Raw genomic sequence first — 27,500 nt, forward strand, 5'->3', positions numbered from 1 at the left:
TTTAGTGTTTTCTCAGATGAGTCTGTTATCATGTTTAGTGTTTTCCCAGATGAGTCTGTTTTCATGTTTAGTGTTTTCCTGGTTAGTCTGATCTTATGTTATAGTGTTTTCCCAGATGAGTCTGTTATCATGTTTATAGTGTTTTCCAAGATGAGTCTGTTATCATGTTTAGTGTTTTCCAAGATGAGTCTGTTATCATGTTTAGTGTTTTCCCAGATGAGTCTGTTATCATGTTTAGTGTTTTCCCAGATGAGTCTGTTATCATGTTTAGTGTTTTCCCAGATGAGTCTGTTTTCATGTTTAGTGTTTTCCCTGGTTAGTCTGTTCTTATGTTTAGTCTACTTTTATATACTTACTGATTCTAATGTGGGAAATGATTGCTTCTTTTTGTCACTTGCCGATTACCTCTCCACGTAAAACGACTTTAATTCTAATTATTATTAACTTCTCCCGATTGTAAGGCAACAGGCAGCTGCTGCTAAATTGTCTCAAAATATTGATCCAGTTTCTAAGCAACTAGTGCTACATACAGAGACACGCCCATTCACAAAGAGAATGGCAGCAGGCCAACCACAGGACCTTACAGTGCCTTTAGAATGTTTTGACACTTTGACTTTCTACACATTTAGTTGTGTTACAAAGTGGGATTCAAATAGATTTAACTGTCACTTTCTTTTGTCAATGATCCAAACACAGTACTCTGTCATGTCAAAGTAAAATGATATGATTAGATAAGTATTCAACCCCCTGAGTCAATACAGCGATTACAGGTGTGAGTGTTTTTGGGTCAGTCTACAAGACCATGAACGTCATACCGGGATTGTACAATATTTGCCCATTATTCTTTTGTAAATTCTTAAAGCTCTGTCAAGTTGTTTGTTGATCAATGATAGACAGCCATTTTTAAGTCTTGCCATAGATTTTTAAGCCAATTTAAGTTAAAACGGTAACTAGCTAACTCAGAAACATTCAATGTCATCTTGGTGAGCAACTCCAGTATATATTTGGCCGTTTAGGTTATTGTTCTGCTGAAAAGCAAATCTGTTTCCCAGTGTCTGTTGGAAAGCAGACTGAACCAGGTTTAACTCTAGGATTTTACTGTGCTTAGTTCTATTTATTTCCATTTACTTGCTAGTCCTTGCCAATGACATGCATAACCGCAATACAATGCAGTCACAACATGCTTGAAAATATTAAGAGTGGCACTCAGTGATGTGTTGTGTTGGATTTTCCCCAAACATAACGCTTTGTGTTCAGGACAAAAAGTTTAATTTCTTCTCAAGTTTTTCGCAGTGTTAATATAATGCCTTATTGCAAACAGGATGCATGTTTTGGAATATTTTTATTCTGCACAGGCTTCCTTCTTTTCACTCAGTTGTTTAAGTTAGTATTGTGGAGTAATTACAATGTTGTTGTAGTTACTCCACTGTGACAGTTTTAAAGTCACCATTGGCCTCATGGTGAAATCCCTGAACGGTTTCCTTCCTCTCCGGCAACTGAGTTAGGAAGGACGCCTGTGTCTTTGTAGTGACTGGGTGTATTGTTACACCATCCAAAGCATAATTGCTCAAAGGGATATTCAGTGTCTGCTTCTTTTTTTCACCCATCCACCAATAGGTGCCCTTCTTTGCGAAGCATTAGAAAACATCTCTGGTCTTTGTGGTTGAATATGTGCTTGAAATTCACTTCTCGGCTGAGGGATCTTACAGATAATTGTATGTGTGTACAGAGGTAGACGTTCAAAAATCATGTTAACCACTAACCACTATAGTCCATGCAACTTACTATGTGACCTGTTAAGCAAATGTTTATTCCTGTATTTATTTAGGTTAGGCTTGCCATAAAAAAGGGGTTGAATACTTATTGACTCAAGACATTTCAGCTTTTAATTTTTTTATGAATTTGTAAACAAATATGAAAATAGAATTCCACTTTGACACTATGGGTTATTGTGTCTAGAACAGTGACACAACATTTCAATGTAATCCATTTAAAACTCAGACTGTAACACAACAAAATGTGGGAAAAGTTACAGTAAGGGGTGTACATAGTATCGTCATTCATATCTGCACATACCGCTGTTGCCAAGTTGCCTACAGCCCCCACCTGCCTACGCAAACACACAAGGCATCACTCTAGCTATCTGTGTTGGCCGTGGTGTTGCAGCTCATGTACCCATGTCACATGCTACCACTAAGAAAGGCTTAGACAGTAAATAAACCAGACTATCTGTGAAACCACAGAACCATGTTCAGGCCTGCAGTCTGTCTCACGATGGTCCATGGCCTGACCTGTGTTGGATTGACAGACTGACTGTCTCCTGTAACAGTAGGAGAATGGGATCTCACTGTATAATGCAGAAAAGGCCCTCTAGCCAGCGTCAGCCTGGAAGACAGTGATAAGGTCATTTCAAAGGGGACCGTAAGGCAGGGGACTGACTGGGACTGAATGGGTCTGAAGAGCATCATGGCTGTTGAATGGGAATGGACAGCAGGTCTCACCTCATGGGGACAGGGGAGACGTTCCACCCGTCTCTATCTGGGGGTTCTGAGAGGGTCGACAGGAGAGTTCCACCAATACCTTGAGAGAGACAGAGAGAGATGGGGAGAGAGACAGAGTAGGGGGAGAGTGAGAGGGACAGAGAGAGAGATGGGAAGAGAGACAGAGTAGGGGGAGAGTGAGAGGGACAGAGACAGGGGAGAAGGATGCAGAGAGGTTTATGAGATCACTCTATGTAAACGGAAGCCCTTACATTGATGAGACCCGGTAATTTATACTTAACTGGGAAACAGTTGTCGAATGGGCAGAATGAGAGAGAGAGGAAGGTAGACTGAAAAAGAAAGAGGAAGGCAGATGGAGGCTGAGAAAGAGAGAGGAAACAGAGAGAAAAAGAGAGAGGGAAAGAGGAGAGAAAAAAAGATGGAGGGGGAGAGAGGGTGTGTGGAGAAGGAATTTCTCATCTCTTTGGAGAGAACAGGCTTTGGGAATGTAGCAACAGTGACAGTGAGGTGTCAGAGAGGATAATGTGAATTCCTGTGTGTGTGTGTGTGTGTATAAGTGCCTAAGCATCACACTTTCACTGATACGTAAACTCCTAACTCTCATAGCCCTAACCCTTACACAGGTAAGCCCCTGGCACACGCAGCCCAATCCAGCCAAAGGCAGCCTAACCCAGGTCAGGGCAGGCCGTTGGCTGTAGGGCAGGTGGATGCATGGCAGGGAGAGAGAGACTACCTCTATGTTAGCAAACATACAGTACGTCAATGCTATAGGGTTTAAGGAGCTTACAGCAGAGAGAAGTGAGGATTTGACGGTGCAGATAGGCTGGAGTATGACAGACAGAGCAGCAATGTAATGAAAAACGGTCATTTATACGGTAATTTGGGCTATTAGAATCAGTAGAATACTCAGAATCGTTTTACTGCAGCAGACAAATGATGGTGCATTGCGGGGAAAGAATTGCTGTATTTTCGAAAGGTACTGTACTTCCACCCCACAGAATACAGTACCGCATCTTTAGAGCTCCAAAAACCTTTTGACCACTAGCAGGTGCATGGTATGCTTGTTTCTGGCTCATTAACATATTTTGAGGCGTGCCTTGTAAGAGGCTACATTTGTGCACCCATGAGTGAGAATGCTGTATCAATTTAACCGTTATGTGGTTATAGTGCCCCTTCTTGTTTACATTTATAGGGAACAGATTGAAGTGGCAGCAAGGCTTAAACCTTAAAGTTAGCATTATGACTCTGGTTGGTGTACATTTTCTATGGTTGCTTTCTCCCCAATGGAAAGTTACAGTCTTGCCCCATTGCTGAAACTCCCGTACGGACTTGGAAGAGCCGAAGGTCGAGAGCCATGCGTCCTCCGGAACACGACCCTGCCAAGCCGCACTGCTTCTTGACACACTGATCGCTTAACCCAGAAAACAGCCATACCAATGTGTCGAAGGAAACATCGTACAACTGGTGACTGAACTCAGCGTTCATGCGCCCGGTCCGCCACAACGAGTAGTTAGAGCGCGATGGACCAAGGACATCACGGCCGGCCAACCCCCCCCCAACCTAGACGACGCTGGGCCAGTTGTGTGCTGTCTCATGGGTCTCCCAGTCACAGCCGGCTGCGACACAGCCTGGGATCGAATCCGGGTCTGTAGTGACCGCTGCGCCACATGGGAGGCCTTTTCTATCCTTTTCTTTGGACGGACCAGGAGGCAGTAACAATGGCTTGACCGTGGCTGGTGCAGCCTTTCAGGTCCAGCGGAAATGCCTGAAGTTCTGGATAAAACGGAAGGGTAGCAGTGGCTTGACCACGGCGTGACATGAGTCCACGGACCACCCAGAACCCCCCAGTATCCAGTATCCAGCAACGGACCAGCTGCCTTGAGGCGAGTAGAGTGCTGCCGAGGCAAGGCTTACTCCCTCTACCATAGGTCTCCTCCCCTGCCTTCCTTTTTTCCCCTGCCTTCCTTTTTTCACCAGCTGCCCTCAGGCCACCAACGACCAGACCAGGACCAGCAGACCGCCAAGCATCCAGGGCAGACAAGACAGTGTCACCACCGGAACCAGAGTCGAGGAGGAAGGACCAAAGACACCAACCTATGCCTGGCACAAGCAGATCACATGGGAGTCCCTCCATTGACCTACAGGTCACGGGCTTCCAGGTGTGTCCTTCCTTCCTCTGAAGAACCGGAGCAGACTCAAAACCCTCCACCTACCTGAACAAGATGAGCGGGATGAACCCAGGAGTGATGTACCGCTACAACACGGTGAGGCTGACGCTAATCCCCAACAAGGAGGCTGCCGAGGACAGTACTGTCAATCGCTGGGGAGCAGCAGCAACAACCGTCGGACCAAAAACCATGACCTGCCTGAAATTCAGCAGGGCAGTTCTCCAGAGAGGTATGGGATTTGTGCCGTCTGACCTTAACTGCATGGTGAAATCACAGGGCCACAAGAATCATTTGAAGCCAGTTTCAAGACCCCCCATTTAATAGAACAGATTTGGTCAAAATTCAGAAACTGCAAAGATACAGCCCTTTTTAACTCAGATTATACCCCCTCTTCAACAAAACATCCAAGGTAGTTACAGTACAGTTTCACAATGAATGCATTCAGGACTACGACAAACAAGTTTGGTTAAGCAGGTTTGCTATCCTCAGGTCAGTGGCTAGGAGTGTCCTGGACGCAACCCCAGCACCATCACGCTGGGAAATAGAGGCTCCGTCCACTACTACGGCATGCCCAAACTGCGTAGGAACTGCGGCCAACTGGGCCATCAGCCCGCATCCTGCACAGTCATCATCTGCAATATCTGTAAATACTACCACCGAGCATACCCCCTCTTCGACTGTACCTCCACATGCCCCTTCAACCTGTGCGGGAAACTGGGCCATTTCTTCAGAACCTACCCAGTTCCTGCACCGGCAGGGCAAGGGCTAATGCCACCAACCCAAATTGCAAACCCACCAACCCCCCCACCCCATCCATCAGACAACAGCAACGAAAACCCAGACCTTTCCACAACCACCCAAGACGTGTCAGAAACAGCTCCCATCCCTGTCACCACCCAAGACGTGCCAGAAACAGCCCCCATCCCTGAAGGTACTTCTAACGTTGCACCCCCAATGAATCCCTTCCTTGCCACCTCCATCCCCGCCAAACCCCTGGTCAAAGAGAAGCCGGTTTCGAGAGAGGTCATACAACCGGAACACCCCCTCACCACACAACTCCAGTTCATTAGAGGATGACGACGACCCAAACTGGACAAACATTACCAAACGGAAAAGACCAGATAAACAACAGACCAACAAGACACCAGACCAAATGACCACTCTAGAACCTAAACCCAGATGCCAGCAAACTCAACACCCCCCCAGTCCATTACTTTCTCTGATCGCTCCTTCCTACACCTTACTGTCCCTGATTCCCCACTACCACCACCAACAGCTCCTGACCATACCCCCTTCTGCCCCTGACTCTTCCCCCTGCTCCTTAGCAACCCAGATCCACACCCCTTAGCCCTCCTGACCCACGATCCCACACAGCAGCAAACCAGCCAGCCTCAGTCCAGACCCCTCGGACCCTCCGAACCGCCTTCACCCCTCCCAGCATCACCCATCCCACCACCAAGACAGTACAGGGTTTCACCAGAAAGTCAGTGGGGAGGCATGTTAAGGCAGGTGAAGAGCCAAGAACCACCCAACTCAAATTACCTGCAAGAGGCTCTTATACAAATCTGCAATGATATGGCCAACACCAAACCTGGACCTTCCCACAATAACCCATCATCATGACCCTGACAACACAGACCGAACAAAAGGCTTTTCCCCAGACAGCTGTGGGTCTGGGCCCTGTTTGCTACCTCTGTCTTCCAGCGTCCCGCCTTGCCGCCGCATCGCTCCAACACCAGCCCAGGCCTATGGACATAGTTCCCGGTTCCTGTTTGATTCTGGTCCCCCACACCAGACCCAGCACCTACCCTTGGCCTCCAGTCCCGGACCCAGCACTACTTCCAGTCCCATCCCCAACAGAAGTACCAACCCAGGTTTACCCAGTCCAAGCCACAACTCCAGCACCAATCCTGGACACAGCACCGAACAACCACAACTGCCAATTCCTTTCAGTAACTGCCAGCCCTTCCCCCCCCCCGCCAACACAAAGACACATTGTGGCTGACTGACTGACTGAATAGACTGACATTTAGATTTTTTTTTTATTAATTGCTTTTGTTTTTGTTTGATTGAATGACCATGTGTTTTTTTGCCTAATTTGAATTGATAACTAAAAAGTTTACTATTTGGAATGTTTTATTAGTGATGGATTGAATTTTAACTTGAACATTTTAAACTGTAATGATTTTTGGAATAACCAAATCAAATTACCTTAAACCTTAAAGTTGACCTTTGGGTCTAGGATCCCTTGTGTGTATGCTTGCTCCTCACGTTGTCTTTCCTTCCCTCTACATATCCCAACCCAGCGCCAGTTCCTGTTTCTCCCAGGTCCACAGCACTAGACCCAACACCAACCCAGGTTTTCCCGATCTCAGCACCAACCCTGGACACAGCACCGACCAACTACAACTGCCACTTTCATCCAGCAACTGCCAGTTCAGAACCCACCCCTTCCCCTCCCCCAACACAAAGACACAAACACACCGTCAACCACTCAACCAGACCAACCATGGCTGACTGACTGACAAATTGACAGACTGATTGTTACTGAGTTGGAGGCGGACGTGGCCACGCAGTCATGCGTGAACAGGGAGTACAGGAGGCGGCTGAGCATGCACCCTTGTGGGGCACCTGTGTTGAGGATCAGCGTAGTGGAGATGTTGTTTCCTACCTTCACCACCTGGGGACAGCCCATCAGGAAATCCAGGACCAGATTGCACAGGCCCTGGGTTCACACCCAGGGCCCCAAGCTTAATGATGAGCTTGGAGGGTACTACGGTGTTGAAGGTTGACCTATAGTCAATGAACAGCATTCTTACATAGGTTTTCCTCTTGTCCAGATGGGATAGGGCAGTGTGCATGCAATGTGATGGCAATTTCGTAATCTGTGGATGGAGGCGGGACGTTTATTGTAGTGGGTCTAGGGTGTCAGGTGAGGTAGAGGTGATATGATTCTTAACTAGCCTCTCAAAACACTTCATGATGACAGAAGTGAGTGCTACGGGGCAATAGTCATTTAGTTAAGGTACCTTTGCTTTCTTGGGTACAGGAACAATGGTGGACATCTTGAAGCAAGTGGGGACATAAACGGAAACATAAACACTCCAGCCAGATGGTCTGCGCAAGCTTTGAAAACGTGTCTAGGGATGCCATCTGGGCGGGCAGCCTTGCGAGGGTTAACACAGTTAAATGTCTTACTCTCGTCGACCATGGAGAACGAGAGCCCACAGTCCTTGGGAGCTGGCCGCGTGAATTATGAATTATGAAAAAAACAAATAAATTGACCTAAATTGCCATGTCATTTTGGTCTGTTTTGCCCTGTATCAATGGTGTAACTTATAGATGAGATGGATATGAAGTGTGAAAATGGTAATATAGGTACCATTGACTTGCATTGGATTTGTGCCACAAATGCTAAAAGGTTAGCGTTTGAAACAGCGGCCAGGTATACAAACCAAAGCATGCCTTGCTGTCATACCTTGACAGATTCTCAATTGGGCTAGTCTGTCCTCTTCTCGACTCCTCCGTCCTCCCCTCCTCCGTAAAATGTAAACCGGTAAGTGGTCGAGTGATCAAGGAGAGTGTCACTTCGTTAGTTGGCAAGCAAAGGAGTCTGCTGCCCTCTTCAATAACTTACTTCGACAGAGGATGCACAAGAGCATCCTCGCGGCAGGTAGCGCAGAAGTGTTTTATGATCCGCCACACCCCTTTGAATCAGCCGTTTTCTCGAAGGAGAAAAGCATGCAAACATTTAAAAAACGATACGCTACTTACTCTTTTCTCTATAAAATGTCTTCACAACTAGATACATTTGTTTTTATCATTTTACGCATTAATTTTGCCTTATATCATGCAAATGGAGAAGGAGAGTCACAAGTGCATTTGTTTCCACGTTTCCTATCTTTGCCTCCGCTACTCGATTACCTTTGACCTTTTTCAAAAAGAGGCGAGGAGAGGATGGAGGAGAGGAGGCTAGCAAACAAATTAACTCCCCATGTCCATAGACTGCTTACAGGGTAAGGAAACCAATAAAGTGCATTCAGAAGGTGTTCAGACCCCTTGACTTCTTTCACATTTTGTTAGGTTACAGCCTTATTCTAAAATTGAATTTCATTTAAAAAAACTCAATCTACACACGATACCCCATAATGACAAAGCTAAAACAGGTTTTTAGACATTTTTGCACATTTGTTAAAAAATAATAATAATAATATTTTACATACTTATTCAGACCCTTTAATATGAGACTCGAAATTGAGCTCAGGTGCATCCTGCTTCCATGGATCATCCTTGTGATGTTTCTACAACTCGATTGGAGTCTTCCTGTAGTACATTTAATTGATTGAACATGATTTGGAAAGGCACACACCTGTTTATATAAAGTCCCACAAAAATCAAGCCATGAAGTCGAAGGAATTGCCGTAGAGCTCTGAGACAGGATTGTGTTGAGGCACAGATCTGGGGAAGGGTACCAAAAAATGTCTGCAGCATTGAAGGTCACAAACAACACAATGGCTCCATCATTCCTAAATGGAATGAAGTTTGGAACCAACAAGACTAGCTGGGTGCCCAGCCAAATTAAGCAATAGGAGGAGAAGGGCCTTGGTCAGGGAGGTGACCAAGAACCCAATGGCCACTCTGACAGAGCTCCAGAGTTCCTCTGTGGAGATGGGAGAACCATCTCTGCAGCACTCTACCAATCAGGCCTTTATGGTAGAGGGGCCAGACGGAAGCCACTCCTCAGTAAGAGGCATATGACAGCCCACTTGGAGTTTGCTAAAAGGCACCTAAAGGACTCTCAGACCAGGAGAAACAAGATTCTTTGGTCTGATTAAACCAAAATTGAACTCTTTGGCCTGAATATCAAGTGTCATATCTGGAGGAAACCTGCCACGATCCCTACAGTGAAGCATGGTGGTGGCAGCATCATGCTGTGGGGATGTTTTTCAGCGCAGGTACTGGGAGATTAGTCAGGGTCAAGGGAAAGATGAATTTAGCAAAGTACAGAGAGATCCTTGATGAAAACCTGCTCCAGAGCGCTCTGGACCTCGGACTGGGGCAAGGCAGCTCAGGAGTGGTTTCAGGACGAGTCTATGAATGTCCTTGAGTAGTCCAGCCAGAGCCTGGACTTGAACCCGATCGAACATCTCTGGAGAGACCTCAAAATAGCTGTGCAGCAACGCTCCCCATCAAACCTGACAGAGCTTGAGAGGATCTGCAGAGAAGAATGGGAGAAACTCCCCAAATAAAGGTGTGCCAAGCTTGTAGCGTCATACCAAAGAAGACACGAGGCTGTAAACGCTGCCAAAGGTGCTTCAACAAAGTACTGAATAAAAGGTCTGAATACTTATGTAAATGTGATATTTCTGTTATGTTTTATTACTTTTTTTGCAAACATTTCTAAAAACCTGTTTTTCCTTTGTCATGATGTGTTATTGTGTGTAGATTGATGAGAAGGGGGAAAAAAACGATTTAATCAAATTCAGAATAAGGCTGTAATGCAAGAAACAGGTCAAAGTGAAGGGTCTGAATACTTTCCGAATGCACTGTATGTCATTTTCTATCCCTTAAACATTGAGGGGGAGAATTCTTCACACCTTATTCACACTGATAATATCAGGATGTATGATGATAAACCTAATCAACCTAAATTACTAATTTCTCTGAACAGGGGAAAACAACGATCAACAAATTCACTGAGAATAAAATACATAGTATGAAGAAACATTACACTGAGCCGCAGCTCCATACTACTTGCCAGACATAAAGAACTGATACTATTTACTGGTTGTTTGAGAAGAATTGGTGTGGGGGGTCAGTGGGTGGTTTTAGATTTTGGGGGGAGGGGATTCATCATGTCTTACTCATTGTTAGGTAGAAGTTTGGTCCAAATTGGATGTTTGGTACTATATTTATTGAATATTATATGAATCCTTTAAATGAAAATGACCAATTGGGTGCAATCCAATAGCTTAGCCCTTTACACTCATACCCGTATACTGTATGGGTTGAAAATGGCAGAGTTGGGCACTAATAAGCGTCTAAATTGGAACGTATACATGACGTCAGAGTTCTGGCTCTGAGCTTCACAGTGCTGTATGGGTTTTGACTGACAGACGTTCTGAACTTGAGCACCACGCGTGACAAGAAGTTGCCCCTATCCCTCCCTGCAAATGTTTTGTTGTCTGAGTGAGGGAAATGTAGTGAATTAGGAGGACGCAGTGTATTTTGAAAGATGAGACGTTGAGGATTATAATAAATACCGCTTTGATGTCATACAAGCAAGCCAAATGTGGACTTCACATTTCCAAATGTCACATACAATGGAAACATTTATGATCACTATGTTGGATGTACTGTTACAAGATGACATGTCATATCCTGGGTCGTTTATTTGCTTCTTGTGAAGAAAATTTGCCGCGGTACACATCTGAATGGACTTATGACTCCTTCCTATGCTCAACAAAATAACAATCATTTCCCCATTATCTCCAAACTGTTCCCTTTCAACAATTTAGCCCTATCCATATAGGCCAATTCCCACAAGTGTACAGGGTTAATTTCTCAGAAATCAAATTATATTTCAACAAAATAAAGCAGGAATGCTAATCTTATCTATACCTAACTACATAAGTGATTTCAAAACAATTTGAGATGCTGGGTGTAAATAGCTTTCTGAAATGACATGGAGAGACAACCCTACAGTAAAATACATTCATTAATTTACTTCATTCCAATTATGGTTGCACTTACTCTTGTTTTTACAGTATAATACAGTAAATTGTATGATATTGTACTGTGTCTCATGACCAAGTATATTACAGTAGGTGTACTGTTATATGAAATTCATGACAACCCCTTTACGGTGTAACTTACCTGTTATACCGTGATTCAGAGAGAGAGAGAGCGAGAGAGAGAGAGAGAGAGAGAGAGAAATCAGTTGTTCTTTACCTTCCGTGGAGGGGGAGATGGGCCAGTGCTGGCGAGGAGAGGGGACGGGAGGAACGCGAGGTTCTCCTCTGAGCAGACCATTTTTCTTCCCAGATGGCTTTGCAGTGGCGTAGACCACACGAATGTGCTGCGAGCGCTCCCGGTCCCGGCCACTGAGGAACTCTGGTAGATCATTGACCTGGAAAGCAGGACCAGAACTGCTGTCTTATTTGGAGCAGAATCATTGACAGAAGTGATCCGAGAAGTGATCACTCATTAAAACTTTGTTTAAGCATCATTGTTTCTGGGAGGTCCTTGGGAGCTGTGATGACATTTCGAGGACAGTAGGTTACATCTGAATCTGAATCATTATGTGAATGGTCTCTCGGGACAATATATGAGGACACCATTTGGGAACAATATCTGGAGACAGTAGAAGGACAGTCTCCCAGCCGCACTGGCTTGCAGAAGCTTTGCTCCTCCTGGTTCTGCCACAGGAAACAGCTTGCTCTGGTTACTGACTGACTGTCTCACACACACACACACACACACACACACACACACACACACGCACACGCACACGCACACGCACACGCACACGCACACGCACACACACACACGCACACGCACACGCACACGCACACACACGCACACACACACGCACACGCACACGCACACGCACACGCACACGCACACACGCACACACACACACGCACACACACGCACACACACAAAAACACATGGGATTACACTCGCACACACACAAACACACATACTGTACACACTCTCTCTCCCTTTCTGGACTGGCAGACTATACTTTGAGAAAGAGGCAGGGTGAGCTAATTCAAACAGCATTAACTGTAGATGGGAAACACTGGCAAACTGGAAACCAGTGACATTATGTAATAATGGCCAGGTAATAACACTAATTTACCATGCTTAAATCATTTCCAGCTTATTTTGGGCCTGCAGTCACTTATTTTGGGCCAACAGTCACTAAAAGTACAGCGCCCAGAGTAGTTATTTCTGATGAATTGCTGTGGTGAGGAAAAACTCCTTGCCCTAACCCTTGACCTATAACCTAGAGGCTGTCTGTTATTGTATTCTATTCCAATTTCCATGTGCATCTGCCCACATGTTTACACGTTAGTCACACATTTTTGTAGTAAAAAAACACCTCTCCTTGATAAAAAAAAGAGGAACACACACATATTTTCAAGCAAAGGCCCCATGTTCTCTAGCCAGTCTGTTTGTGCTATAATGCAAATATTTGTCATGACAATGGACAAGTTAATTTTGCATCGCCCGGTGCCCCAGCTGGGTGGAGTTTGATCATTTTAAACCATTCCATTGGTCCTGAAGTGTAATCTCCATCCTCTGAGCACAGGGCAATGCAAAATGATCTAATCCAATGAGTGTCAAGGAGTTAGAATAATAACACAAAGCAGACTGCCACTCAGGCTACATTGCTGTCTAATTTGATCTCATCCTCACACTGTGTGGTAGTGAGGTCTCTTCGGGTCTCCTCAGCCTGTGTTCATGGTTATCATGCTTGCCTCTGTCCAGGCTATCAATAGGTCAGGCTATCAAAGCCACTGTGTCTGCCATAAGCAGTTAAATAGGGCTTAACATGACAGGATCAGCAGCACAGCGTCCTGTCACTATACTTAGCCCAGGCCCAGGGCGGTAGGGAGGGCAGACAGTACCAGACACTAATTATACAAAGGTCAAACATAGAGATAACAAAGAATTAGAGAATGGGTGAAATGACATACAGTATGTTCAGTATATAATCACGAATAACTCCTGTGTGTGTGTGTGTGTGTGTGTGTGTGTGTGTGTGTGTGTGTGTGTGTGTGTGTGTGTGTGTGTGTGTGTGTGTGTGTGTGTGTGTGTGTGTGTGTGTGTGTGTGTGTGTGTGTGTGTGTGTGTCCAAACAAGTCAAGCCAAACAAGAATGGCTTTTGTTGTTTGGCCAATAAAAATAGATATTATGCATAAAGGCAAGTCATAGAAGTCACTAAAGTGTTTGATGTTTGCATTACACAATATCCCAACATTGTATTTATGTCCCAACACATATCATAACTCTCTGGGCAGTCCTTACCAGCTCGATGTCTCGGATGTGTCTGAAATCGACCGCGGTTGTGAGAGTGCGCGGCGGGTACTCAGCCAGATACACACACTCATCACTGAGAACGACATGCATGAACACCTTATTCACCCTCTCCGAGACCACCACGCACGGTTCATAGGCGCGGATCCGCTCATACACCCCGCGCTCGGTGTTCCTCTTGAGAAATGAGTCTAGTTTACTGTTGCGCCTGCACTGCAAGCCTCCCGCGCCTGTCATGGCCATGGGCATATTGAGCACAGCCGGGGCACCAACGGAGCTCACCTGCCACTTGCATCAGAGAAACACGAAGGGGAGAGAAGAGACGCGCATTCCTTGGTCTTTGTTCACTAGAGTTTTCGAGCTACTTCCACTCTCTGTGAGTTGCGATAGCAGTGCTACACACCACGGGATAGGGTAACCTAGGTGATATTACATCCATGGCTTGATCGTTAAGAAACGTACCGAACGTGCGCTCTTCATCCCTGCGCTCCCCAACCTGAGTTGTTCTAAACTTCATTGGTTATATATAAAGCTCTTCGCTGATTGGTTGACACCCTGCCACCTCTGCTCCTCCTGTACCTACGTTACTGTCTTTAGAGGTCAGTGTAGCCGCAGCGGCCCTCGGGTGTAAACGTTACCTCACAGGGAGGAGGGACATGAGGGGACTTGTCCCCTATTGACATCAGTCCATTTACAGGTACCTGAGAGCGAAAGTTAGGATTCCTTCCTGGAGTTAATTGATTATTGTGGTCATATAGCGCCACCTAATGGATGTGATGATGGTTTTCATCTAGAAAAGAAATATGGTGGGTGAGTGACAGTGTGAACAAACAGGTGGCAGAAAGAGAATTCACTAGCTATGTCATTTGAGAAAGGGTCGTTTTGAATTTATTTGCATAGTAGCGAATAGTAGTTGAAAAAACAAGCATACAACATTTACATAATGCATTTCATCCACCATCTGTTCAAACTGTGCCACACTAAGGGACAACTTACCAGTCACTTCGTCTTCTCTGCTCTCTCTGTCTTCTCTGCTGTCTCCGTCTGCTCGCTCTGCCTTCTCTGCTCTCTCCTTCTCCTCTGCCTTCTCTGCTCTCTGTCTCCTCTGCCTTCCTCTTCCCTCTTCTCCAGAAAAACCCCACCTGCAGCTGCCTGGCTCTGGCTTGGTAGAACATGGGACCAATGTAGCTGCCAGAGCTAGGGAAGCAGAGGTGAGGAGGAAGGACCAAAGACACCAACCTATGCCTGGCACGAGCAGATCACATGGGAGTCCCTCCATTGACCTACGGGTCGCAGACTTCCAGGTGCAGACTCAAAAACTACCACCACCACCTACCTACCTGAACAAGAGGACAGGGATGAACCCAGGAGTGATGTGCCGCTACGACTCGGTGAGGCTGACGCTAAGGCAGAGAAGCCATTCATTGAACACAATGAATGCCTACTCTGCTCTCTCCGTCTTCTCTGCCTTCCTCTCCACTCTTCTCCTGAAACACCCCACCTGCAGCTGCCTGGCTCTGGCTAGGTAGAACATGAGACCAATGTAGCGGCCAAAGCTGGGGAAGCATATCATCATCTTCATAACATTGCACAACTTTGTATCCAGCTTTGTAGACTCCATGAGGAAAACGAGCGTCAAGAGCACTAGAACCGGAAGATACACCACCGCGGTGGGCTCCAGGACAGCTAGCATATTCTTAATGGCCCTTCTCTTCAGAGACAAAGTTGTCTTCCCCTGGGTCTGACTCTGGGCGGGGCTCGGTTTCCATCGTGTCCAGACCATGCTCACTAGACAGCCCAGCTTTAGCAGGAAGAGGACGGAGATGACAGCGGCGAGCTGAGGAGGTCATAGAGTTCCGTGAAGCCCGTGAGGATGATCAGACTCGGGGTGATGGCCCACACCAGGCCGTAGACGGCCAGCTGGTACTCCCACTTTCCCAGATGCAGGTAGAGATGAGGGGCCCTGGGTGGCTGACGAAGTTGGTGTAGATGGGTATGGGCTTCAGGAGCAGGTAGAGCAGGTCCAGAAGAGCCAGGTTCAGACCCCGATTCTGAGAGTCACAGGTGTTAGCCAACTAGCACCACACAATCACAGTAGTCATCTAGAACCTGAGACTCACAGTACACCTATAATCTATAGCCTACTACAGAGCCATGCACGACAGGCATATCAATCTGGCAAAGGTAAAAGCATAGAAATAGAATCTATTTAGAATGGATATCTATGGATAAAACAAGCACATAGCATGATCTTCACAAGTAAAACCTTCAAAACCTTCAGTGCTAGAAAAAAGTTAGTACCAAACTAAGTGCCAGGTGATGCAGAGCGACTTGGACGGTAGACAGACAGATCTTAGATGCAGACAGAACCTTCCCTCCCTTCAGCTGCAGCCACAGCAGAGCCGCGTTTGGCTAGAAGACCAGTCAACATGTTGACAACCTCAACCTCCATCCTCAACCGCCATCCTCAACCTCCTTTCTCAACCCTCCATCCTCAACCTCCATCCTCAACCTCCATCCTCAACCATCCTCAACCCTCCATCCTCAACTCTCCATCCTCAACTCTCCATCCTCAACCTCCATCCATCCTCAACCATCCTCAACCCTCCATCCTCAACCATCCTCAACCTCCATTCTCAACCCTCCATCCTCAACCTCCATCCTCAACCATCCTCAACCATTCTCAACCATCCTCAACTCTCCATCCTCAACCTCCATCCTCAACCCTCCATCCTCAACTCTCCATCCTCAACCTCCATCCTCAACCATCCTCAACCCTCCATCCTCAACCTCCATCCATCCTCAACCATCCTCAATCCTCCATCCTCAACCATCCTCAACCTCCATTCTCAACCCTCCATCCTCAACCATCCTCAACCTCCATCCTCAACCCTCCATCCTCAACCATCCTCAACCTCCATTCTCAACCCTCCATCCTCAACCATCCTCCACCTCCATCCTCAACCCTCCATCCTCAACCATCCTCAACCTCCATGCTCAACCCTCCATCCTCAACCATCCTCAACCTCCATCCTCAACCCTCCATCCTCAAACCTCCATCCTTATGTTCTGTGAGGTCCTTCCGGATCCTTTCCAGTCCACGTGGACATTCCTCTTCGGTTGTAGTTGAGACAGCTGGAGTAGCAGAAGAGCTGAGGATAGTTTGACAGGACGAGAACGCCCCTTCCCCCCCACCTATTGATGGATATAACTACAGTTCACATTTCACCCATCATTATACAGGAGGGGTCCACATTTGGTCTAACACTACACAGCTGATTCATGGAATCAATTCCTCATCAAGCTTTGATGATTTGAATCAGCTGTGCGTAGTGCTAGGGCAAAAACCAAAAGGTGCACACTTCTGTCCCCAGGACAGAGTGAAACGCTGGTTCAGAGCATGTCTGCGTTTTCTATGGGACTGATCTGCTGCTGAAGAGTGCAGAAATGACAGTTGATGGATAAGGCACATTGCTATGGAAATAAAGGTCATGTGGAGACACAAAATACTCCCAGAGCACTACATTCAACTAAACAAAAATATCTTTAATCAGTTTTTAGGTAGAAACCATTTTTCATACAAACATATTGCGGGAATAGTCAGCGCAAGGTTCTTGCAATTGCTATTGCCAGCCCGTCAGTAAAATCCATAAAGTGCAGGTTAGTTGGTGTGACTGTTCCAAGTCTCCTACCACCGTAGAAAAACACACGACAAAGACAACAACGACAGGTAAGGAGCTCTCCAAAGTTTTAGTCCACAAAGCTTTAGAACAAATAGGGGAAAATAATGGCTGAACTTTGCTGAAAGGCCTTCTCATATCATGAAATGTCCTGAACAGTCATTCTGATTCCCATGTAAAATAGCCTTTTGAGTGACGGAAATATCCCCCATTATATTATTTTGGGATATAAATGCTATAAATGTTGGAAAATGACTTTTTCTTTCATGGCTAACTACCAGGAAGTGATACACAAAGCAACTCAAACAACATTGAAATTGCATCAATGATATACATATTTGTTTTATACACCTCCCGTTTGACATGTTTCTGGTGCTGCGGTTCACAGTAGCACTGACGGATGTGTTGACCTGACAACTGTGTCAGGGTTCTGAACGACCCGTCCCCCCTTTAGTTCCACGCTGGCTGAAGACCTAGCTAGCCAGTGACTAGCTAACACCAGTAGAGTAGCTATCTAGCTATATAAACCACGCCCCTCGGCAAACACGCTTTCTCCGATGCTGGTTACAAGGCGGTACTTATTTAAATTAGGTAAGAGAATATCACGTTACCATTGGTGTATTAAAATGAGAGAGTTAGGGTGATGTCACCCTATCCCCTTAATAATCCCGCCTCCTGAATCCAAGAATCCAAACTTTATCAATGTAGACAAAACAGTCATTTTTCATACTGTGGCCATCATACATTCATCCAAATATCATCCAATTTCATGAAAAACATGAATTTGCATATTCATGACCTTTAAGAATAATATATTATACACCCATACATGGTATTGGGGATGATTTCTTTATCCACCTTCCTCAGCTAAGTCCATTTCTTCTTTGGTCGGTGACGACTTGGGGACCACCGCCAAACAACATCTCACAGTCTTCAGTCAGTGACATCAACAAGTGGATGTGTCCTGATAGGCCCAGGTCTGAATGGGACTTTGACCAATCAGAAGACTAATAGGAAGAAAGCTCTTGTGAAAATGGAGGACACAACAAAATGAACAAAAGCCTTGACAGGAGACACAGAGAGAATGGTAGAGAAAGAAAAACCTCCTCTGCCGTGTAGAGATACACTAGAAACAGCAGAAAGGGCTTTCTCAGTGAGAGAAGAGGCGAGGAGTCAGAACGTGCTGGAAAAGACCCTCTGGTCTCTCTGTCAGTCCATATCATACAGTATATACAGTAACACGTGTCCCATCCAGCCATCCTTGCAGTAGTAGAAGCATCTCGCTGACAGGGGTCTGAGGGCTGTTCTCAAATGGCAAATAACACCTTATTCCCGATGTAGTGCATTACTTTTGACCAAAACTTGTATAAGGTTAGCTGCATGGGGCTCTGCTCAAACGTAGCACACTTATTAGGGAATAGTGTGTTATTTGATCCTTCCTCATTGACACTTGACCTTCAGAGATGGAGAGAGCGAGTGGACAGTGACAGTTCAATGGGGCTGCATTTGCCATGGAACTCGCTGGGGGGTGGAGTTGTGGATGGGATACTGCGGGGTAGGATATGGGGGCATGTGGTGTGGCTGTGAGGGAGCACATCCGGAGTTGGAGGCAGAGTTGGGGGGAATGTTGTGGGGGTAGACAGGGGCAGTTGGGGCAGTGGGGGTGGGGACTCTCTGGAGCACCACGTGGGGGTAGATGATCTGACTCTCCGCCCGGAACAGACCAGGAAGCGGGGCCTTCAGTAGGCTCTCCTGACTCCTAGAGAGAGAGAGAGGGAGAGAGAGACCTTAGAATGAGTGGAAACAAACCAATATATTTGGTGTCTATAAAAGGTGCATACTGTAGCAGGTTTCAATTGATATTTACAACACGTTTAGGTTCATACAGTAGATCTCAGGTTCTCACCTCTGGTATCCACGGTTGTCGAAGCCGGCCATGCCCCCCAGGTAGACAGGGCTTTCTGCAGCCAGCCGGAGGTCTGGCCGCTGTGACAGGTGGAAGATCTTAGGAGGGGGAAACGTGCCCCAGTCCCCCTCCTCTCTCTCCAGCCAGCACTCACTACGCCGAGAAGACCGCGTGTCTCTACGCCTGGAGAGAGGTGGTTATCATCATCTCCATCAATATCACCCCTGTCTCCTCTTTCCAGTAAAGGTTCGGAGCGTGTGTGTGTGTGTGTGATATTAATGTGTTTTCTATTATACGAAATATGCCACATATTGTTGTTGTGGGGGAGGCCAGAGGGAGGTGCTCATGGACTCCTACATGGAGCAGACATTTGCTGCCAATTTGCTGAAATACCAGACCCTCGTGTCACGCCTGAACAGCCTTGGTTATCAGTGCAAACTTATAGTGCTGAAATTTGGGAGTCTCGGCCAGGTTGACGGTACGTGCATTCAGATTGCAGGCCTGCGTCGCACAAAGGCAAAGCGTCCTACGAGGTACTGCTCTGTGTCAGTGGTCATGGGCAGCCTTATTGTATGGATAAGAAGGTGCTTTCTGTATCCACAAGTGTCGATATATCCATGACCTATGAAATGTTTGAATCCTTCTCGACTGTAATGTGATATGTGATTTGTGGATTCAAATAAAGCATTTCAAATGTGTGCGTGTGTGTGCTTGCTTGCTTGCGCCTATGAATGTGTGTGGGTGTGTTTGTGTGTACCTGTTCCTGCCGTCCCTCCTGGTGGCCCTGTCCTTCCCAGTGCGTTCCTGCAGGCAGCAGATGATGAAGGAGAGAGACATTGCCAGGATGACGATGCCACTGACCACTGAGGCCAACACGGCCACGCGCAGACCCCGGTCCTCTGGCCTCGATATGGCTGAGGGGAAGGCAGGTCAAAGGCAAGTCAATTCAGTCCAGTACTGAGTCTCTGACAAATGACTTTCCCCTATCATGTCGCTTCGGATATATTTTTTAAGATCTGTGATCACTGCAGGGGTAGGAGCAAGGAGTAGGGAGCTAGGAAAAGAGGGTAGGAGAAATGTGTAGCAGCTAGGAGAAGGGAGCTAGGGAATGAGGGTATGAGCTAGGTGAAATGGGCACAGAATATGAGAAGAGCCTGGGAGCTAAAGGGCTAGCGAGGGATTGGACCAGCTGTGTTGTCTCACCCTCACAGACTGGCAGGAAGTTGCTCCACTGGGGTTTGCCTGCCCAGACGCTGCAGGAGATCTTATCACTGCCCACCAGCTGGTAGCCCTCCCTGCACCAGAAGGCCAGCACTGTACCCACCGATACCCCTGTCCCATGCTCCACATAGAATGACCCGCGCCTCGGGGGAAGCACGGACACACACAACAGACCTGGCGAGAGCGTGAGATAGAGAGTGAATATGAGAATTACAAAAGCAGAACCAGAGGAAGGGTTTAGAATATTTTGATTTTCATTTATTATTGATGTTTATATCTAGCATAAGGCATACACTCTCAAAAGGTGTTCAATCTAAAGCTCTCAGAGTCAATTTTACACAGTTTAATTTGCTGTTTATAGAAAGAGGGCAGAGAGAGAGAGAAAGAGATTGTGCGGTGTCCCTCAGGGCAGTTGCCTTGGGCCATTACTCTTCTCTATTTTTACAAATGATTTGACACTGGTCTTACACGAAGCTGGAATGACTATGTATGCGGAGGATTCCACATTCTACATGTCAGCACCCAAAGTCAGTGATCTCACTGAAAATGTAAATAAGGTGTTACAGTCTGTGTCAGAATGGGTAATTAATAATAAACTGGTCTTAAATACATCTAAAACTAAAAATGTTGTATTTGGTTAAATGCATTCTCTCTTGTTCAGGCTCTGGTCTTGTCCCATCTTCATTACTGTCCGGTAATATGGTCAAGTGCAGCACAGAAAGACCTAGCAAAGCAACAGCTGGCTCAAAACAGAGCAACAAAAAACAACAGCTCATTATGGACTGTGAAATGACACACAGACAAACGAACACACAAACACACACACAGGCACACTATCACACTCCAACACAAACAATCTACACACACATTATTCTTTAGTTGTATTGTTTGTATAACAATGTATTTGACATTTGTGAGACTGTTCTTGTATATCAGTAACCAGGTTTCCATCCAGACTTTTTATGCAAGTAAAGTACGTAGGATTAGAAATGTCACGACAGGCCTGACGGAAACAGCAAACTTGTCGGTAAACTTTCCAAATGTCGACAAAAGAAAATACGCTAGACAAGGTGGGATATTTTTGTGTCGGTACAATTAATTATGCAAGAAATGGCGGTGGAAACGCCTTTATGCACAAATACAGATATAATAACCATCATATCGAAGTAAACCTGGAGTCATGCAATGATATGTTGTGTGGTCCTCCCACTACAACTCGGGGAAGCATGCAGTTTATTAGGCTACAGTTGAAAGAAGTTATGATGAACTTCACAGGGTGGTGAAAGTGCACGGTGATTAGCATGATGCTCATTTCCAATACATATTGGGGGTCTTATTCTGGAGACACGATCATAGATGTGTTGGCTGCCATTTGACAAATACAAATAATCTCGCTCTTCCGTCCATAATAATCTCATCATGTAGCAGGCTATACCTGCACTGTATCTGCAAGATGTTGGCTTGCCAGTCCCCTTTCCTTTTGTCTATCAAGCTGTCATATCGGCATAGCCCACTGGGGACTTTTATATCATTGTTAGTAACCAATATCTACTGTTTGTTATGTATTTCTGTGATTATTTAGTCAGTTAGTAAATAAATAATTAAGCCAAGTTGTATATTGCTGATTCATCATTTCTGCTAGGGTTCCTGCAGATGACCAAGAATTTTATGACATTCAGATGAGACTGATAGAAGTTAAAGAATAATTCATGATTGACTGCTATTGATATAAAAGATCTTCAGATCTTTAAGAGTGGATTCGGGAGATAGCTGCTCTATATAAACTAATGCTTCCGCGGTGCCTCAGACTCCTAATGAGTTAGTTATTGCCTGATTAATTGAATCAAATAATGAAACGTTAGGTAATCGATTGGAAAATAGCAGGTCATCTCATTTAACCTCTTGCTCCTACCTGACACGCAGGCATCCCATCTAGACATCTGGAAATGCAAATGCGCTATGCTAAATGCTAATAGCACTCGTTAAAACTCAAACGTTCATTAAAATACACATGCAGAGTATTGAATTAAAGCTACACTCGTTGTGAATCCAGGCAACAAGTCAGATTTTTAAAATGCTTTTCGGCGAAAGCATGAGAAGCTATTATCTGATAGCATGTAACACCCCAAAAGACCCGCAGGAGACGTAAACAAAATAATTAGCATAGTCGGCGCTACACAAAACGCACAAATAAAGTATAAAACATTCATTACCTTTGACCATCTTCTTTGTTGGCACTCCTAGATGTCCCATAAACATCACTATTGGGTCTTTTTTTCGATTAAATCGGTCCATATATAGCCTAGATATCGATCTATGAAGACTGTGTGATCAACGAAAAAAATAACGTTTATAACGTAACGTCATTTTTTTAAATTAAAAAAGTCGACGATAAACTTTCACAAAACACTTCGAAATACTTTTGTAATGCAACTTTAGGTATTAGTAAACGTTAATAAGCGATCAAATTGATCACGAGGCGATGTATATTCTATAGCTGTACGTCTGGAAATAATGTCCGGGTAAATCTCGACCAAAATATCCGGTCGGAGACCGGAAGAACTGCGCTGCCTTGTGTCTGTTTGACCAAGAAACAAATAGTAGGCAAATGACAAGACTGTTGACATCGTGTGGAAGCTGTAGGTATTGCAACCTCGGCCCCATTTAATGTGGTTCTCGTTTAACAATTGGTTGAAGTGGCGCATGGATATATTTTCCCATTTTCAGTGATCAGATTTTCCTGCACTTTTCGATGAAACGCACGTTCTGTTATAGTCACATCCGTGATTTAACCAGTTTTATTAACGTCTGAGTGTTTTCTATCCACACATACTAATCATATGCATATACTATATTCCTGGCATGAGTAGCAGGGCGCTGAAATGTAGCGCGATTTTTAACAGAATGTTCGAAAAAGTAGGGGGTAGGAGTAACAGGTTAACCATACTAGAGACACAACATCATGTTTTATGTTTTTTTTTGTGGACCCCAGGAAAAATAGTTGCTTTTTCGACAAAAGTGAATGGGGATCCGAATGAACCAATAAACCACTAAACAATAGATCCAGCAGAGAGCAGTACTGATGCTGAGTTGTAATGTTATTTCTGTGTTGTGAGGTTATTAGTGCTCTAAGACCCTGAAAGCACACATGCTGCTGTCTGCTGATTAGACATGACAGATGGGAGGATTTTTTGTTCTGCAGCGGTGCAGAGAGAGGGGGGGGCGAAGAGAGAGAGAGAGAGAGAGAGAGAGAGAGAGAGAGAGAGAGAGAGAGAGAGAGAGAGAGAGGGAGGGAGAGAGAGAGAGAGCTAGCTAGCCACGAGGGGATGAAGGATGTTGATACTACTGCACTAGGGCTTTACTCTCTCTCTCTCTTTTCCCAAACACACACACACACACACACTCACACACACACACTGGATAAAAGCCAAGACAGGCACACATACAAACATGTGAATAACAATATGACAGACACGCGTGCAGAGGGTCCACGGCAGTTCATTTTCCCTACTGAGTCCAGTATAGGATTGAATCTGCATCACCATGCAGCATCTGCTTGCATATATTCATGCCCTGATACACACAAATATACACACGCACGCACGCACGCACGCACGCACGCACGCACGCACACACACACACACACACACACACACACACACACACACACACACACACACACACGTGCACGCACGCACATACACACCAGCCAAGCTAAGACCTGAGTCATCATAGAGTTTAATCAGGAATGCAGCCCCTAAGCCATATGCCTCCCCTCCCAACACACACACACACACTCACACACTCACACGTGACAGACCAGTATTGAACCCGGGTTGTCTGCACAACTCAAGATTGTGTTAGCCAACTGAGCTAAAGTCTATATTAGTGGACCTACAGATCAATGTGTATTGGGATGTTCCCTGCACAGCTCAGAAAATACCCCTTCCACTTGAATATCTTGTAGAGTGGACTTTGAACTGCCATTAGAGTATTATTGTCGTGTTCGACTGCTGGGTTTGGCTGCTAGGTGAATGTTAGGTCTGTCTCATTCTGATCAGCTTATCTCCAGTGGGCCGCCATTCACAGGGCTTAGCTGGCATGGCAATACCGTTGGCTGCCAGCAGCCAACCTGGCAACCTGACTCTCACAACATAACAACCGCCCCTTTCTTCTCTATTCTTGATGTTCCCTATCTCCCTCTCTGCCTCAGGGTCCTGACAGAAAGGCGCTCAGAATAGTGCCTGATTAAATAAAGATTAGGGCCACCATTAAAGATTCATCCACACACAAAAACACTCACACACACACACACACACACACACACACACACACACACACACACACACACACACACACACACACACACACACACACACACACACACACACACACACACACACACACACACACACACACACACACACACACACACACACACACACACACTTCACTTAGAGCTGCTTCACTACTGACCATACATTCCCTGTGTTGCCCTGCAGCAAGGCAGAGAAGGCTGCTGGGCCACCTGGCATATTACACATCCCAGGCCACAAGAACCTCTGTAATCTAGATATTACCACTTCTCTAACATTGCATCATCCCTCCATCTAAATTAGGGTTGAAAACTTTCCCCAAATTCCCAGGTTTTCCAGAAAGCCCCGTCTGAAGATTCCCTAAACAGAGGGGAATAAGCAGTAAATCCGGAATCCTTCAAACAGGATTTCTGGATTTTGGGGAAAGTTACCGGGATTTCCAGCATAAAAAACAACTGTACTATACTATGGTATAAATACTATAGTACTTATTTTAGTGTTTTATTTGCAGACTGTAGTATACTGTCGTTTTCACTGGAGTGTTTTTGCATACATTACTGTAGTATTTTTCCATGCTGCTTCTGCAAAAGCGAATGGGGATCCCAATGAACCAATGAAACAATGAACCAATAAACTAGCGAACCAGCAGAGAGCAGTACTGATACTGAGTTGTAATGTTATTTCTGTGTTGTGATGTTTGTTTTGTGGATAATACTGCAGCATTTACTGTAGTATCCTACAGAATACTGCAACATAGTAAGTATTGCACATGATCGAGGGATACTACAGTGTAAGTACTGTACTATTCCATAGTAAACTGTCATGTTTTTTCATGTGGGTTAGCAACCCTGAAGCTGAGTAACCCCTATTGACGTAATACATGAAGCGATGGAGGCTAAACCACCTGATTAGCCTGGTGTTCTACTGTCTTTTGTTTCAGAGAGTCAACCTTTTGCTAAACAAACTGCCCTCTTATGTTGTATTCTCGCTTTCCTTCTCTCACCCCCTCTATCTATCCTATTTCTCTCTCTGTCTGTCAGGGATACTTCTCTGTAGTAAACCTTCCAACTCCCACACTGACCGACGTCATAGGCTGACTGTGTTCTCTCTCTCTCTCTCTCCCTCACTCTCTCTCTCTCGCTCTCTCATCCATCTCATCCCTCTCTCCATCAGAGGGTGAGGTAGCAGCATTCTATTCCTGTGGTCTCTCTCCGTTACTCTCTGACACGGCCAATGACCGAATCCCCTTAAACACTCCATGTAGCGTGAGAGGGGTGAGGTAGGAATAGAGGAATGACAGGGATGAGTGGAAACAAGGTGCTGCCCTCCCTCACTGTAGAACTCTCTATTTCTCTGAATCCTCGCTGAGTTCTAGATGAGCGCCCTTGATGTGTGTTTCTCACTGGTTCTCAACCCTGGTCCTGGGGACCCAAAGGGCTGCACATTTTTGTTTTTTTGCATTACTAACACTACACAGCTGATTCAAATTATCAACTCATCAAAGGGCTTTGATGATTTGAATCAGGTGTGTAGTGCTAGGGCAAAAACACAAAAATGTGGTTTAGGGTCCCATGGACCAGGATTGAGAGCGAATGGTGTGTCTCATTCTCACTCTCTCTGTTTTTTATTTAAGAATGAATGGCTGATGAGAAGAGAGTTGGTGGTCCCTCTAACCTTTCCCTCTAATAATAACCGACGATAACTTTATCTCGAGAACTATGTTTGTCTGCTCGCTCCCTTCCTCACTCCACCTATCCCCTCTCTCTCTCTTTGTTAAGGGCTGGACCTGTGCCTTGTGAGGCTGGACGTATTGGTTAAACATAGCTCGGGTCTTCTGACCATGCAGTGACTGGTAATAAGAGGACTGGTTGTGTGCCAGCAGAGGCTGCTAGACTGACTGACAGCAGCTAGACCTCCCCAGTTAGAATGTCTGCATTGTTTCAGCTGTGGAACATGGATCTGGAGAGTCAGTTCCATTAACTCTCAGTCCATTAACCCTCTTAGCTGAATTACACTCTAATGTACAGTATTTTGAAACAAGATCGTTTCGAGAGCTTGAATTTTCAAAATACTTTTCTATAAGAAACATTTAAGTGGTTTACAATTTTGTAGCCCCTCAGTGGTGGGGTATATAGTATATAAGTATATAATTGTCATACGTGAGTAAAAGTAAAGATACCTTCATAGAAATTGACTCAGGTAAAAGTGAAACTGTTCTCTTGATAAGTGAGTGACCATTTTCCTGTGAGTGACCATTTTCCTGTCCTGTACTTTTGGGGGTCAGGGAAAATGTATGGAGTAAAAAGTACAGTATTTTCTTTAGGAATGTAGTGAAGTAAAAGTAAAAGTAGTCAAAAATATAAATATATAAAAGTACAGATACCCCAAAAACTACTTAAGTAGTACTTTAAAGTATTTGTACTTAAGTACTTTACACCACTGCACCCTGCATTGGAATCAGAAGTCTGATGGCACTATGGTGTGATAAGAGTGTCTGCAAAATAAACTAAATATAAATGTCATGTAAAAAATGAATAATTGCACAGCATGCTGAGTAATATTCTAATGAGCTCCGTCCCAAAGCAAGGCCAATACTGCTTTGCAGTTCATTTTGGTATGTTCATATACTGTACATTTACATTTTGGTCATTTAGCAGATATGA

At 45.3% G+C, this 27,500-nt stretch overlaps 2 protein-coding genes across 4 annotated transcripts in view; both read right to left on the reverse strand.

The window, feature by feature from the left end:
* c33h12orf56 (chromosome 33 C12orf56 homolog) overlaps nucleotides 1–14,350 on the reverse strand; it is a 27,200-nt gene extending 12,850 nt beyond the window's left edge. The window contains exons 1-3 of one of the 3 annotated variants that reach the window (XM_052491895.1): nucleotides 13,706–14,350; nucleotides 11,621–11,798; nucleotides 2,502–2,580 (exon numbers count right to left, since the gene is read on the reverse strand). In XM_052491895.1, coding sequence (XP_052347855.1) covers nucleotides 2,502–2,580; nucleotides 11,621–11,798; nucleotides 13,706–13,963 — 515 coding nt within the window. In that variant the 5' untranslated portion in view covers nucleotides 13,964–14,350. The remainder of the gene's footprint in view (nucleotides 1–2,501; nucleotides 2,581–11,620; nucleotides 11,799–13,705) is intronic. The other 2 variants (XM_052491896.1, XM_052491894.1) reach the window with 2 other exon arrangements.
* Nucleotides 14,351–17,239: 2,889 nt separating this feature from the next.
* The window catches only part of zgc:162331 (uncharacterized protein LOC793007 homolog), a 12,269-nt gene continuing 2,008 nt past the window's right edge, over nucleotides 17,240–27,500 (reverse strand). Inside the window, exons 2-5 of the mRNA XM_035748731.2 lie at nucleotides 20,504–20,695; nucleotides 20,058–20,214; nucleotides 19,301–19,483; nucleotides 17,240–19,153 (exon numbers count right to left, since the gene is read on the reverse strand). Coding sequence (XP_035604624.1) covers nucleotides 18,886–19,153; nucleotides 19,301–19,483; nucleotides 20,058–20,214; nucleotides 20,504–20,695 — 800 coding nt within the window. The 3' untranslated portion in view covers nucleotides 17,240–18,885. The remainder of the gene's footprint in view (nucleotides 19,154–19,300; nucleotides 19,484–20,057; nucleotides 20,215–20,503; nucleotides 20,696–27,500) is intronic.

Source organism: Oncorhynchus keta, chromosome 33 (assembly GCF_023373465.1).
Source record: "Oncorhynchus keta strain PuntledgeMale-10-30-2019 chromosome 33, Oket_V2, whole genome shotgun sequence".
Classification (NCBI taxonomy): Eukaryota; Metazoa; Chordata; class Actinopteri; order Salmoniformes; family Salmonidae; genus Oncorhynchus; species Oncorhynchus keta.